The sequence below is a fragment of the Vidua macroura genome, chromosome 10 (genome assembly GCF_024509145.1).
Source record: "Vidua macroura isolate BioBank_ID:100142 chromosome 10, ASM2450914v1, whole genome shotgun sequence".
NCBI lineage: Eukaryota > Metazoa > Chordata > Aves > Passeriformes > Viduidae > Vidua > Vidua macroura.
Genome location: NC_071580.1, coordinates 748,666 through 764,903, shown reverse-complemented (window position 1 = coordinate 764,903; position 16,238 = coordinate 748,666). Strand labels below are relative to the sequence as shown.

Genomic DNA, 16,238 nt, shown 5'->3' with positions numbered 1-16,238 from the left:
CAAGAATGGTAAAGATCTCGGAGAGTAAAGACAGAAAAGAAAAAAGGGAAAAGAGGGACAAAGAGGAGCAGTATATCAAAGCCCCATCTCCCAGTATGTCCCATAAGGAAAGCCTGCATCAAAGTTTGAATCAAAAGCTGTAGTTTTCCATATCTAATCTGCTAATTATTAGATACAATCAGTGAACCAGACACATCATAAACCCTTTCACTTACAATTTTAGGATAGATTCTGCCATAAAGCTCAGGACTGAGGGATGGAATGATTCCATTCAATTTAACCAACAAGGAATTTGCTGTGATGTGTGCAGCTATTTTTGCTGAATGTCAGAAGGATTTACTTCAAACATCTCTTTGTTAAATCCAGGACTTTTCTGGTTAAAGTTAGATCCAATTCAGAGAAAGTCAAACAGCATTTTAGGACAGAATTTGATTTCCCTCATCTTGCCCTTCCACTGTTTAAAAGAACCATCCACTCTGCAACACTCCTGAGGGCCAAATTCAGAAATGCAGGTTTAGCTCCAGAGTGCTGCTGGCACCACCAGGGACAGAAACCCCTGGAGGGGCAGCAAGCAGAATTCAGCCTCCTGCCCCTGGACACAGGGGCACTGAAGTAACAACTGCCACCCTGAGAAAACTTCAGCTAGAAGTAACAAAGATTTCTGATTAACCTCTCCAAATCTGAACCTTCTCATCAGGAACAGAAGCTGAACATCTGCAACATTATTGTTATTTAGGGAAGGGAAGGGGGGATTTAAAACAGTAAAAATAGGGGAAAATAGTGTTTATTTCCATAGAATTTTTATGCTGAATCAAAATCAGTTTTTATTAAAAAAACAAAAAGGCTGGAGAGAGGGTGATTAAAGTGCAGAACTGAGATCAGTTTGTTTGGTGAATTCCCAGTCTCAGAATGGAAACCAACACACAGCTACACACACAAATATGACTCCTAACCCTGCAGACCCACAGCCCATAATCACCTTTTCCTGGGCATACCCAGGAGCAGGCAGAGCCCAGCAAGGAGAAGCTGGCCCTGCAGCCCCTGTGCTCCCTCTGTCACCAGCCTGGGCCAGCCCACGCCCCAGGCCTGTCCCCTGGGGAGCCACTGGCACTATTTACAGTGCCCTGGCACAAATCCACAGCAGCCCTGCTGTTATAAGATATCCTGCTCCAGAGAGACTCCTGAGACAGCAGGAAGGTGCCCTCAGCACCTGGTCACAGGTGGGACCTGCAGGACAACAAACACACCCAGAGACACCGGGGCAAGGAAATGGGAATGTCTTTGACAAGCCATGAACCCATCACAACCAGAGTGCTCACAGCCTGTGATCCTGTGACTAAGACAGAGTTTAAAGCAGACAGGATCTGTTAAAATGCTTTTGTTAGGATCTTTTTCTGCTAATGCTGCTCTGGTATCACAAAAGCATTTGCCCTCCGCTGGCCTAACAGCAGAGAAGGCACAAATGCTAAAGCTGTCCTTCCTCCTCTAAACCTGGGGATCTGACCCTGCAGACCAACTCCTGAACACACTTCCCTGGTTTCCCTGGGACTCCTCTTTCCCCAGAGAGGCTCCTGGGGAGCTGTCTGACCCTGGCACTGGTTTCTCAGGCTGCATTCCTGACTCATGCCTGACTGAGCTGCTCCCTGGCATCCCCACAGCCCAGTCCAACAGCTCCTGCCCAGGGCTGGACCGGTGAGAGTCTGGGCTCAGCACTTGTGACCTGCACATCACACAGGGGCCAGTGAGCTCCAGCTCTCTGCAGCCACCTTCCAGGAGGTTCCCATGAACACACACAGCTTGTGCTGCACAGGTTATTCATCTGCACTCCCCTCTGTCACAGGCATTCCAGGGAGCTCCCAAAAGCAGAGACAGTCTCTGCTCGCTGCATTCTGCTCCCAACAAAGGCAGCTTTGTTCCCCCAGGAATGGCCCTGTCAGCCACTGCAGGCCTGTCCTGGTGGTACTGGACAGTTTCCATTGAACGTGTTCCGAGTCCAAGTTCCTAGACAGAGGCTTCAAGTTTCAACTAAAGGTTTTTATAAAGTATTTTTATCAACTCAGGTTCTTCAGCTCACCAAACTTTTGTCCAAGCAACCAAAACCGCTGGCAACTCCACTCAAACTCAGGTTTTGTACTAAGCAAAGGCTGCTTAAAACAACAGCAGAATGGGACAGATGCTCCCCTTTATAACAAAAGGGTGGATTTTGCTACTTTGAAACACCTTGAAAATAGAAAGCAACAGCTTGGAGATACCAAGCTGGTATCTGATTTAAAACTGCTTCCATTGTTAACACAAATGACATTGCTCAAAGCCAGCACAAAGTTTTGTTTTAGTTTAACAGTAGTGCAAAACTTGGGAAATAAATTATGTTTTAAGTTTAAAAAGGAGTTATGACTTCTGATTTTACCCCAAGTAATAAAAACCCAAGTTCTTAAACCATGAGACTTCACAGACAAGAAAGAATAAGATTATAATTCTAGGCTAGTGTGGTATTTTTCGATTCTTCTTTTTCCTCTCCCTCCCACTTCCTTTGAAGACTATTAATCAAAAGGGATGTTAGAGCTCCCCTAAGAGTACTGCTCTCCTCACCCCCATTGTCCTTTACCTTTACACCTCATGCTTTGTGTAAGGAGCACCTGAAAAAGGAACTTTTCCTTGAAAATAAAGCCTTTGATAAGCTGCACTCCCTGACACCAGTGCCACCAGACTGGGGTGGCTCTGGGCCACTCAACTCAACCTCGGGCAACAGCAAGAGACAAAGAAAGGGCAATGGGAGGGAGAAAGGAAGGGTCCCCAGCCCAACCCAAATGTTCTCCTGCTCTGTAGCTCCTAAACTGGGTTTGCACTTGACACAGCACATCAGCCTCCAAAAAACAAGATCTTGTTGCTGCGTGAACTTCAGAGGACAAAAGTCAAACTGCTGCACAACACATGTCAAATCCCACAGATTTTGTGGTGTTTCAGAGAAAAAAAAACAAGAAATGACTTTACTGTGACTGGGAACATGGAACCTTCACGAGTTCCACCAAAGGTAAATGAGGGTTTCATGCTAAAAAATTGACAACTTTGCAATTTCTACAGAGGGGACAAAAGAAGGGGGAACAAAATAAAAAACCATTCAGAATCCTGCCTCCCTTCTGAAAGGAGGCCAGTATTTCTCTGTTCCACGGGTAAAGAGATCCATGTGAAGCTGTACAGAGCCACAGCTGTGACCACTCAGTACCTTCACTAGGCCACCAGCATCCTGCAGCCACTGTGCTCACTTCAGACTGCAAATCAGGGAAGAGAAAAGCAGCACAGACACTGTGATGCTTTAGTAAAGTGGAACACATAATCCACCTGCTGCAGAGCAAACTGCAAGGAAGCAAAGCCACATCCAGCACCTTTTGAAAAGGAGTGTGAAGTACTCTGAGAGCACATACATATGCATGTCCTGGATTAAATAACACTGGCAGTAATTACCGGCAGGAACTAGACTGTTCTGCACTTGTATCATGTGAGATCTGCCATTTCCTCCTCTTCAGGCACTATCTGGATGTGTCTGCTTCCCCTGCTCCAGCTCCAGACTGACGGAATGTGCCCAAAGGCAGCAGCAGAGCAGAGCAGCTGACCCCTGTGGCAGCAGAGCCTGGTGCTCACACAGGGGTGACAGTCCCAGAGCACAGCGAGGCCCCAGCACAGCACCCTCTGCATCACCTGGCACCAGCCAGCTCTCCAGGGCAAGTATGAAACTCCAGCTCAAATTTAACAGCTCAGCAGGGCAGACTGAGCCTTATCTGATGCCCTGCAAGGACCAGGTCTGGATGCCTGATCAGCACTTAGCCCAGAACTGTTTAGCTTTGATGGATGCTGATTTCCACTACGATTCACTCTGTGCTTTCCCTCCCTCTCCATTTTCAGAGACAAATCCCAGGCCAGCCCCTCACACTCCTGTGCACATCTCTGCCACTTGTACTTTCCATCTTCAAACCAGCAGGAGTTTTGGAAGAGATGCTCACCACTAAAATGGTTAACTCAGCATCCAAAAAGAAACCTGCTGCTGTGTTTAAGGATGAGCAGTTCTGTTAAATACAGAAATGCCACACTCACTTTTTGCTTGCTTCATAAACATCCGTGATGTTGGAGAAGAGGTGGTGGCTCTCTGTTTTGGTCATTGTGAGGCTCAGCTCCCTGGAATTTTTAAACATCCGGACCAGAATCTCCAAGCTCAGCAAATAGGAGTGCTCAGAAGATATCACCTCAAATATTGCCTGCAAAGCAAAGGGGGAAGAGACTTACTAGTGATTGGGTTTTTTTCCTTAAAAACAAAAAGAAAATGTTGAGCAGGGGTGCAAAGCAAAGTTTTGGATGTAAGCTAGAGATTATGACTTAAATATTCATCTCTATAATAGTTGCATCATTAATTAGAAATGGTGATCTAATACTAGAAAAAAAAGTCTTTTTAAAGTCTATATTCAGAGTTTTCAATGCAATTGCAAACCAGGAGAGTGAAGAGAATTCAACAACAGGTGTGACCCCAAGAGCACAGTGAGATTGGAGGGAGCAGGCTGAGGTCCCTGCTGGAGCTCTTCCCAGACTGGGAACAAAATCATCAGCACAGGCAGGAGTGGGGCAGACACTTTGCTTCTGATGTGCAAGGAAGGGAGAATCATGTCAGCGTGACCCAAACACATTCTGGAGAAGAAAACCCAGAGAAGGGTGCCTGACACACACCCAGGGGCTGGGGCAGCTCCCTGCTGCTTGCTGGGCACTCCTGGAGGGCACCTGAAGCTACTCTGGGGTTCACCTGCACAGGACCAGGGCCAGGGGATGTGTGAGCCCCAAGGGCAGCTCACTCTCAGGGGGCCAGGTGCACCTGCAGCTGGTACACACATACACAGGTATGCTAGGCTTGACAGGAAACATCTTCTGAAAATAATTTTAGCTCAAACCAGTCCGTGACCCATTTTCTTTAGCCAAAATATGCACAGAGATCCATTTCACTAACAGATTCTGAAAGATGGGGCATGTGTGAGGACAGGACATGGACATTAATCAAGGCAGAAGACAAATATTTTTCTGCAATGACAATGTATATAACCATAAAATAATCTAATAGGGTCTAAAAAGCAATTTAAAGAACAGCTAAAGAACAAACAATAAAAGGTAGTTTAAAGGAAATACAGAAAAAGCATGAATTGGTAATTTAACTACAGCTTAAAGATATTTATTTAGGCTCCCACTGAAAGAACAGGCCTCTAAAACTCAAATTAAAAACCCTCAGGCATGAAAGCAGTTTTGGTAACATTGAAGACTTTATATGTAAAATGAATCCAAAGAACTTGTTCTTTTTGAAAGGATGCAAGTATGGCTCCAGGAAACACAGACTAATGGCTCCTAAAGGACATCACTGATATATACACTGAGATGTATGCCTTGTCTCAAAACTTCCCAGCAGGAGGAGGCTGAGCTGTGCCTGAAGAGGAAGGAAGGAAGATAGTGGGACAATTCCCATGCAGGTGATGCTGCAGGCTCCCAGGCAAGCCCTGCCTGCTGAGCAAGGACACACCTCGGGAGGAGCAGCAGGGACACAGCTGCCCTGGCCAGGCCACCCTTGGCAAGCCCTCCTTCCCTGTGACACTGCCCCTGCAGTCAGGGGCTACAGCAGCAGAAGTGGACACCAGAGCACGGGGAAAAGGGAAGTGGAGGAGGAGGACACAAGGAGCAAAGGGCAAAGAGAGAACAGACAAGCAGCAGGTGCTGCCAGCAGGGAGGGCCCTGCTCTGCCCCAGGGCTCGGGGGCTCCAGCAGGCACACCACGTGCCCAGCACTGCTCACAGGGGCAGGTACAGCCCAGGGGCTCTGTAAAAGCTGCTCTTTGCTCCTCACTGCTTTAAAAGCTCCTGTGCCTCGTCCCCCTCTGTGAGCTGCAGGCTAATGTCACCTCTTCCCTGGCACAGCAGCAACCCTGGTGCTGCCAGGCTGGAGCACCCCAGGAGCCCCTGGCATGGACAGGCACCTCAGCACAGACTGGGTTCATTTTTTCTCCCTGGGGAGAGAGGACACTTCACTGGAGGGCAGGAAGCCAAGCAATGAACCCTTATCAACGTCTCCTTATCAAGAACCAGAGCACTGAGGCAGGCGTGCAGTGCAGCCCTGAGCAGCCAAAGCACAGAGTACCTCCTGTCTCTTCCTTTCCTCCTGGCTGATGGCTTCTGACAGGCCATTCTTCTTCACCTACAAAGACAAATCAATGGATATTTTTAATGCCTTTTGTGGGGAAATGTCATTAAAAAGAGACACAGGACTATCAAAACCTGGAAAGCAAAGCACCAAGGAGGGCCTGGCCCTACAGGAGCTCTAAACACAGGACCCAGATCAGGAGGGACACCAGGGCAAGGGAGGGGAAAGGGCCACAGCACCACACACGTGGAAGGCCCCGTTCTCTTCGTGGAGCAGAGGCAACCACAGACACAAGACCTCCCACCCATTTCTGTCAGTCTTCTCCAAAAGCTCCTAACATGCTATCACCAAAGCTTTCTCTTCTTGCTCCACCTGCTCCCTGGAATTTTAAAGGATGTATTATTCCTCATTTGATTCCTGCACAGCAGGCCCAAAATGCTGGACAGCAGGAACAAAGAGGTGCCACACTCTGCTCTGCACACCAAAGTGCAGACTCACAGGAAAATGCCTGTGGAAGTTACATCAGCATTCCAGTGTGGGAGTCACTAGCCTTTGGAACACAACTCCCACATCCCCACTGCACCCCAAGCAGACACTTCTGGATGCTGAGCAAGATCTAATTAGATGTCTTTTTATTAAACAATTAAAGTACATTTTGATCAGGAGCCCGAAAGCTTCAGAGCATTCCCGAGGAAGTGCAATGGCACTGAAAGGTGCAATGTGACTTTTTTTTCTGGATGCAGTGGAAGAGTTTTCTAAAAATAAGGCAACACAGGAAATACCTACAAACACATCCCAGATTTCAGTGCTCCCTGTTAACACAGACCCTGCCAGAGTGCAGGGAGGTCCAGGGGCACCTGCTGAAGTCATGCTCCACACGGAGCTGTCACACACGGGTGTGTCCCACAAAGTACACATGAACTCGTGGCACATGAAGTCACAGGCCAAGGGCCCAGCCTTGCACTCCCCACCAACAGCAACTTCCAAAAGACAGAGGCCCAGGTATGGAGACTGCTTCGGCCATTTCTGCCAAAGAATATTCAATACCTAATTTTGACATGTCCAAAATGTTTAAGCTGAAATAATCTAAAAAAAGGTCACATGTGTGATAGCAACAAAGCAAACAAAAACTTCATTTAAGCTAAGAACATGACCAGAAGGAATGGAAGAGGCCCAACATCTCTGCCACTGGACTGGCTTTTCCCCAGCAATGACCGATTCAGCCATGGAGGTGAGAAGCAAAGGATGAAAGGAAGACAGGTGAACTCTGTCAGGGACAAAAAGTTCCTTCAAAACAAGGAGGTGCTGAAGGGGGGGAGCTCACCAGGAATCTACGAAGTGGCTGCACCATAGCCAAAGTGACCACAAGCATGTTGATACAGGAGAAAGGGGAGCCAGTGCAGACATCAGCCCTGGAGGCCCCAGACAGTGACACCAGGGGTCTGGGCTGCTACCACAGAGGAGAGGCAGCCCTGGACAGTGACCCTGTGAGTGACCCTGGACAGTGACCCTGTGAGTGACCCTGGACAGTGACCCCGTGAGTGACCCTGGACAGGGACCCTGTGAATGACCCTGGACAGTGACCCTGGACAGTGACCCTGTGAGTGACCCTGGACAGTGACCCTGTGAGTGACCCTGTGAGTGGCCCTGGACAGTGATCCTGTGAGTGACCCTGGACAGTGACCCCGTGAGTGACCCTGGACAGTGACCCTGTGAGTGGCCCTGGACAGTGACCCTGTGAGTGACCCTGGACAGTGACCCCGTGAGTGACCCTGGACAGTGATCCTGGACAGTGACCCTGTGAGTGACCCTGTGAGTGGCCCTGGACAGTGATCCTGGACAGTGACCCTGTGAGTGGCCCTGTGAGTGGCCCTGGACAGTGATCCTGGACAGTGACCCTGTGAGTGGCCCTGGACAGTGATCCTGGACAGTGACCCTGTGAGTGACCCTGTGAGTGGCCCTGGACAGTGATCCTGGACAGTGACCCTGTGAGTGGCCCTGGACAGTGACCCTGTGAGTGGCCCTGGACAGTGACCCTGGACAGTGACCCTGTGAGTGACCCTGGACAGTGACCCTGTGAGTGACCCTGGACAGTGACCCTGTGAGTGACCCTGGACAGTGATCCTGGACAGTGACCCTGGACAGTGACCCTGTGAGTGACCCTGGACAGTGACCCTGTGAGTGACCCTGGACAGTGATCCTGGACAGTGACCCTGGACAGTGACCCTGTGAGTGGCCCTGGACAGGGACCCTGTGAATGACCCTGGACAGTGACCCTGGACAGTGACCCCGTGAGTGGCCCTGGACAGTGATCCTGGACAGTGACCCTGTGAGTGTCCTGGACAGTGACCCTGGACAGTGGCCCTGGACAGTGACCCCGTGAGTGGCTCTGGACAGTGACCCTGTGAGTGGCCCTGGACAGTGACCCTGGACAATGACCTCGTGAGTGTCCTGGACAGTGACCCTGTGAGTGACCCTGGACAGTGGCCCTGGACAGTGACCCTGGACAGTGACCCTGGACAGTGACCCTGGACAGTGACCCTGTGAGTGTCCTGGACAGTGACCCTGGACAGTGGCCCTGGACAGTGACCCTGTGAGTGGCCCTGGACAGTGACCCTGGACAGTGACCCTGGACAGTGACCCTGGACAGTGACCCCGTGAGTGGCCCCCTAAAGCCACTCACAGCAGCTGATTTTTACATGAATGAGCAACCAGCCGCAACCAGGATCAACACGTGTGAGTACACTTCAGGAAGACAGAAACACCCCTTGTTATTACTGTTCTCATGAAGAATTTGACAGCTCCAGACCTGAAGGGCACTGCCCTCGAGCACAGCGTGGTCAGAGCTGCAGCAGCTGCCAGGGAAGGCTCCTGCAGGGAGAGGGGATCCCCCTGCCTCTGCCCTCGCTTTCCCAGCACAGGCACTGCTCATGAACACCAGACACATTCTCCTCCTCCTTTCCTAGCACATGCTGAAACCCAGGACTGACATTTTCCAGCTGACTTCCTGCAACAACTCCAGACTCACTTTTTAACTTCTTAATACATGTTGACAGCATGTAATTTTTCCAGAGTTATAAACACAGTCACTATGAGTCCCACATTCCCAGATTTTGTTTTCTCCACGCACCTTCTCCCATATACTCCCCACTTCCAATTTTGCAAATCAAATACAGACAGTGCACAAGTTTCTGTGAGAGGAGCAGTAAAGAACAAGTTGGTTTCTGTAAGTGAAGCACAGCACAGAACAGCTCTCCTCCTGAGATGGTCTTCATGCTATTTTTGTCTCAAAGCAAATGAGTGTTTTGAAATTATCATTACTATTACTAAATAGCATTCCTTCCCAAATACCTCAGTTGTTGAACATTTAACTGCTAATTTGCCCAGAAGGCAGAAAAAACAATTTGACTTCATTATAAACATTTTTTTTTTGCAACATGAAGCCAATGAACTGTATTTTAAGTACTTGATTGTTGGAAAAATAAAATTAAAGCACATCTTTACAAAACCACATTGTCTTGCCTTCTTTATATTTACTGAATCAGATTCATCTTTCAATACTTTAAACTGCAAAGGGTCATCAGCATCTGTAAGACAGCTCTGCTAATCAGACCATCTAAGCAGCCCTTGGGGATCTCCCTGAGGCTTAATCCCTCATTTGCTGGGATATAGAGAGCTGATGGTCAAACACTCCAGGTGATCTTGTCAGGCAGAATCTCTCTAATGCCCGAGACGAGCCTCTACAAGCTACATTAACAAAAAACAACCCCAAACCCTCTACAAGCTACATTAACAAAAAACAACCCCAAACTCTTCATGACAGGGATATCCCTCTGGAAGCCACAGAAATTATCCAAGAACAACCACGAAAACACAGAATTTCAATGGTTCCTTCAGTCCCAAAATCACATGTAGGAGGAGGAGCTGTGGCAGTACCAGCTGTTAGCAGTAATTTGTCAGGTTATGAGCAGGGAAGGCAGTGAGACTGCAGCCCTGACCAGAACAGCTGAGTTTACTTTGTTTAGCCGTGCTGCTCTGCCAAACCCTGCAGACACTTCCCAGCCTGTGCAAGGGACAGCACAGCACCACCAGCTCTGCTCTCCACTTCTCAAAATGCTTTCCATTAAATATCTGCACTCGAGTCAGCCTAAGAGCTGGAGTGCAGTGACTCAGAACAATTCAGCAGCAACTTGTTTGTAACTAACTGGAGCCTTTCTTTAGTATAATTCACCCTTTTAGTGAACTCACACAACGCTTTTTTTAATGAATCGGTAAAGTTGTGTCTTTGCCAAATACAGGACACTAAAATGAACTTGGTTTCATTGTTTGTTATGTGAAACAAAGAGCAGTAACTGACTGGGACCTCCATGTCGTTCTTATGAGATGAAAAAGACGATGACAAATTTCAGCCAAAAACTCCAGCAGCGAGCAAGGGAAGACTTTGCTTCCACCCACCCTGAGATCCTGTCTCTGGCCATACAAGGATCACAACTCACCACAGAGAGCTGGCTCCACGTCGACCTCAGGGGCTTATAGTGAAAAACAACCTTGTCATCCAGCTTCTGCTCTTGGGGCTCAGACTCTTCATCAGAATCTATGTCCAGAGCTTTTTCCTTATAGTTCTGATATAATACAGCATTTTCTGTCAAATAACAACACTATGTCAGTCATTGCTAGAAAGTTAGTTTAATCGCTCTCATAAAAATTTAAAGTAGCATTTAAACAATGAAAGAAACCAAAGTGTCACTGTGCTGCTCACACTCCACGAGACAAAGATAGCAACTGATTTGGGCTGGACAATGGTGCAGTACCGTGACAATGGATCACTGTACCCAAAGATCCTCCCAGACCGAATTAAAGAACAGATGTGGCCTTTGTCAAGAAAAAAAAATAGCAAACAATTTTTTCTTCCTTGGTTTGCTGTACCCAGTTCTGTAATTAACCAGCAATTAAAAAACAGGATTGTGTGTCAGTGGAGCAGTCACTGATCTGCAGGTCTCACTATTTTCATGTCCAGGAAAAGCATACTGCCCACGCAACCCTTCTCCTGTCAACTCTGAATACTGTCTTCACATTTCACTGTTTCCCAGTTTCAGACATCTGAGGTCAGAACTATTCCACACAGAAAGTTAAAAGCCTGAGTAAGCACGAGGCCCAAGAACCTTAAGACCAAACCCACTCATGGTACTATCAGTGGCAGAGGAACACAGGCGTGGAGCACTCCTGCTTTCCCCAACCTCCCTGGCCACACAGCCCTGGCAACAGCAGTGAGCAAGGACAGAAATCCAACACCACAAAAACCCACAGACCAATTAAGCCACTAAGCAGGCAGGCTCTGAAAGGTACTTTTAGATGGGCCAGGCTTTGGATAACATCCAGTCTTGCCCTACAAGAGAAAGGGGAACTGAAGTGCAAGTTTGGCTGCTCCAGGCAGGGCCTCAACTCACCTGGCTGGGTGGGTCTGTCCCACCTGCTCAGACCTACAGCCCTGCCCCAGTGCTAGACCAGGTGTGGCCTTTGGAGCAGCTCTTGGGGAAGGGCCTGTCGAGTTATTCACTTTTAACAGAGGAAACTGTCACAGCAACTGAATTGTGGGAGGCATTCCAGAAAAAGTTATTAGCTGGGATCATCCAAGACAGAAGGGACCATTGGAAGAGAATCCAGAAGACATCATGAGGAGACAGTGTGAGAAGAGATAAAAATAAAGAGTAGGAAAGGGATGATACAAAGAGAACACAGTGGGAAACTCTGAAAACAGAAACAGAGGAAGCTGAGATGACCTTAAACAGGCATTAAGCAGAGAAAAGCCAAGAGAGTAGCAGTTGTTATAACATCTATGATAGGCCCACAGAAGTTCTGTTTTCTTGTTGAAATACTGGGAAAAGCAGCAAACTTGGCAAAACCCGGAATTACCAAGTAACACAAAAATAAAGCTCCACAGAAGTGTTTTCCTGACACATATACTTGAAGCCTAGGTAGCAAGAAAAGAAAATGCTTACAGATCCCAAGGGTTCAGCACCCTCAGCTGATGAGAAGGCACAAAGAGCTGTGTGAACCCCAGCCCAGAGTAACAACTCCGGTGTGTGCTGCAGGGATGGCCCCAAACCCCAGCGGGCCACATGTCCTGCACCTGGGCAGAGTCCCAGAACAGGCAGGAAGGCAGTCCCACGTGGAGGAGCCCTCTATGGAACTGTCAGGGCTGAGGCAAACACAGCCAACAGCTCACCTCTTGGGAGGGACAGCAGCTTACGTGGAAAAGAAGCCCTTGACACACCTTTTTAGCCTGCCACTGCATAGTCTTTAAAATAGCCCTAAGGTAGGTCTAGTGCTAAAATTATAGTCCCACATCTCAGCTGCATTACTGAAAAATGAGGTACTGAGTCTGAGACTCCATACAAAGGAAGTGCAAAACGATCCTCAAGTTCATTTCCCTTGGGAGTTGTTGGCAAGTCTGGACAGAACAGGGCTCACCTTCCCCATCGAACGTCCCCTGTCCTTTCAGCATCTTCTGCAGATAATTTTAACAGAAAAGAGAGGTATGTTAGGAGGAGGAGAACGCAAAATAATCACAGTAACAAGAATGTCTGTTTTATTCAAGACTGGGGCACCAAACCAACAGGCCCTCATCTGTAAACTTGTTATGTTGGACAAGAGTTCACTAAGAACAATTGTGTCATCAGTGAAAAGTCACCCTAGTTCCATTTCTCTCGTACCCTGTTTAGATGTATTTTCCCTGTGTTTCAAAAACACACTACACTGGCTTGAGAGGGGCTCAGTGAATTTACAGCTCATCCCTCTGTCCCAGGGCTGTCTGTGGAGGCACAGCTCTGAGAGGCTGCCCTTCCACTCTGCAAACAAAACCACCCCGAGCACTTTGTAAAGGAGCCTCCTGAGAGCACAACAAACCTCTGAAATACAACAGCTCTTCTGGTGCAACAAGTCCCAGGGCCCGAGAGTCTATTTAATAAAACACTTCTTGCAGAGATCTCTGCAAGGACAGCACAGTTTCATGTCCTCCCACCTTAAACGTAACTCACTGTTTTAAGTCTACTACCAAACCACACTCTGCAGCTGTTCACAATTTCACCAATTTCTATTTCACCACTTGCAGTGTTTTCACAGAAGCATCCACTACCTTAATTTCAAAATGGCAGAAAACTGCCATAAAGCTGATAATTTTTTTAAAAGCTACAGCATCAGCTCTTGGCCTGATGTACTTTATTACACAGAAATCTATGAATACATTTCACACAGCAACAAGTTATAGCTAAAATAAGGAAATACAATAGTACAGTATGATAAGTAAAAGAATGCTATCAGTATGTCTTTACAATTTAATACATTAACATTCAACGTGACTCTACTACAGGATTCTAAGGGATTACAACCAAGATGTAAAAACAGGCATGCTGCTTTTACTTTCAGGCATTAAAAAACCTGAAGTGATTTCTATCAATTTAAAAATCACTCCGAGATTTTTAAAAATACTTTAAAAGTAATGTCTCAGAGAAGTGAGGGAGAAGTTAATTTTTCTGTCTCTATTCTATCACACAGACTTTATTAAAACAATGTCCCTTTTTTTTTTTTTTTTTTTCCTGTTTATTGCTTTCTGGGACACAGGTTTTAAGCCCGTGGTTCGGTTGTGAAAGCTGGAGAATCCAGCAGGAAAGGCGAGCAGGAGGCAGCCAGCAAAGGCTCTGAACCTCCTGGATTTCAACAGAGCCCGCCATCTCCAACACCTCACCTGGAAAACAGCACTTTTAAAGCTCACAGTCACTATGAAAAGTTTTGCAATCGCAAAAAAAGCAAACTGAAAACTCCCAGCATTTATGGAAAATGCAGGATCAGCAGGCCACGCTCCCACGGAGCCAGCACCTTCACCTATCAGCGCACCGTACCTTTATCCTCCCCAGGCTCGAGAACTTCTCTTTATCTTCAACCACCGCTTTCAGGATGGGCTGGGACATTCTGTTTTTCTTCTTGCAGTTGGCGGAGCCGTCCAGGTCCACGCCGCTGACCACGGCCCGGCGGTAGGACGTGGAGCGCAGCCCGCGCCGCAGCGCGCCCGGGCCGGCCTCGGGCTCGTCCTCGGGGTCGCTGCCCGGGGGCGGCCGGGGGGTCTCCACCAGGCTGCGCACCTTGAGGCCCCGCTCGTGGCCCTGGGCGCGGCCCGCGGGCCGGCTCTCGGCCAGGCTGCGGGGGATCAGCTGCTGCGAGCCCACCCTGCGCGCCGCGGGGCTGTGCGTGCTCAGCAGCGCGGGGGGCTCCGCGCCCGGCACCGCCGGCAGCCCGCTCCCGGGGGACCCTGCCGGCTCCTCCGGGGGCCCGGCAGCCCGGCCGCTCCCGGGGGACCCTCCCGGCTCCTCCGGGGGCCCGGCAGCCCGGCCGCTCCCGGGGGACCCTCCCGGCTCCTCCGGGCGCTCGGCAGCCCGGGGGCACGGTGCGGGCTGAGCGCTGGCTCCGAACACGATGCGCTCCTGCAGCGGGGCCAGCCCCGCGGTCCTGGGCGGCCGCGGCCGGCGGCCCTGCCCGCTGCCCGGCGGGGAGATGGTGCCGTTGGCGGTCGAACCGACGGGGCTGTCCGGAGCCAGGGCGAGCAGCCGGGAACGCCGCTCCGGGGACAGCGCGGGGGAGCCCGGCGGCCGCACGGTCCCGTTGGACACCGATCCCATGGCGGGGCCGCCGGGCGAGGGGGCGCCGGCGCCGGCGGGCTGAGTCACGGCGAAGGCGCACCTGTCCTCCACGGGGAAGTCGGTGACGAGCACTCCGCTGGGGCTCTGGTACGACTGCGGCCGCGGCTTGCTCCAGGCGAGGGGCTGCGGCCGGGGGGTCGCTCGCCGCCTCCAGCGCGGCGCGGCGGGGCCCGCCGGGGGCTGCCCGTCCATCGCCGCCCGCCCGGCGCCGCTCGCCAGGGAGGCGGGCGCGGAGCGCGGCTCGTCCGCCGCCACAGCCCCGCCGGGCGCGGGGCCAGCGCGGGCCGGGCCGGGCGGAGCCGCTCCCGCCCCACCTGCGGCTCGGCTGGGGGCGGGCGGAGCGGCGCTTCCGCCGCCGGCGCGGCCCCTGCCCCGCTCGGTGGCGGGGACGGCCTGACCGCCGCCAGCCCTCCCTGCCCCGCTCGGTGGCGGGGACGGCCTGACCGCCGCCAGCCCTCCCTGCCCCGCTCGGTGGCCGGGACGGCCTGACCGCCGCCAGCCCTCCCTGCCCCGCTCGGTGGCCGGGAGGGCCTGACCGCCGCCAGCCCTCCCTGCCCCGCTCGGTGGCGGCGGCTCCCGGCCGTGCCCGGGCCGCGGGGCGAGCTCTCGGCAGGAGCCGGGCCGCGCTACCGCGGCTTGCGTGGGGAGAGCCGCGGGCGGCGCTTCCCGGCCCCGCGGGTCGCTGCAGCGGCAGCCCCGGGCCGCGTGTGGGGATCGGCTCCTGCCGGGGAACGTGTCTGATCGCACGCTTGGCACGGCAGTGCCACCACCCGTGCCTCAGCTGTGCCCCTCCACTGCCCGTTCTTCAGAGGCACCTGGCCGGCTGGGGCTGCCCGAGTGCTGCCAGCGGGCTGGGAGAAAGCTGGGAAAAATCGGACGTCGACAATGTATCTGCTGGGAATTCTGAGAAACTACATCACCCTGAAAAACCTGTAAAAATGGTGAAACTTGGCTGTGACTTTGGGACAACATATAGCTTGAACATACACCAATGGAGAACGGAGTAGATTTTAAAAAGAAAAACAAAATATATGCTCATTTCTGTGCCAGGACATGAGTTCTGCCATATCTAGCAGCCCAGCCAAGGGTCCCTGCACTCCCAGGAGGGGAGAGCTTCAGCACAGAGTCCTGAAATAAAGTGACACGGGCGTTTTTCTGCTCTGTTACATTCACTAGTAATTACAACATACCCTGATTTTGCTATCTGCTCCTCTACAATTAAAATCTGCCGCTGCTTCCACTGGAAAAAAATAAGGAGTCCCGTGTTTTAAAAGCCATCTTGTCACAGCACAGGGAGCATTTACGTGAGAAATTAGCTCCACTATTAAATGCCACATTGGCTAGGAATGTGAAATACATTATAGAATGCTTCCCTAGTACTGA

General features: G+C 50.7%; 1 protein-coding gene across 1 annotated transcript in view; it reads right to left on the bottom strand.

Moving 5' to 3' along the window:
- Nucleotides 1–15,047, bottom strand: part of ARHGEF26 (Rho guanine nucleotide exchange factor 26) — a 28,643-nt gene extending 13,596 nt beyond the window's left edge. Inside the window, exons 1-5 of the mRNA XM_053986408.1 lie at nucleotides 14,061–15,047; nucleotides 12,634–12,670; nucleotides 10,659–10,804; nucleotides 6,160–6,216; nucleotides 4,090–4,250 (exon numbers count right to left, since the gene is read on the bottom strand). Of these exons, the coding sequence (XP_053842383.1) occupies nucleotides 4,090–4,250; nucleotides 6,160–6,216; nucleotides 10,659–10,804; nucleotides 12,634–12,670; nucleotides 14,061–15,047 (1,388 nt within the window). The remainder of the gene's footprint in view (nucleotides 1–4,089; nucleotides 4,251–6,159; nucleotides 6,217–10,658; nucleotides 10,805–12,633; nucleotides 12,671–14,060) is intronic.
- Nucleotides 15,048–16,238: the final 1,191 nt, after the last annotated feature.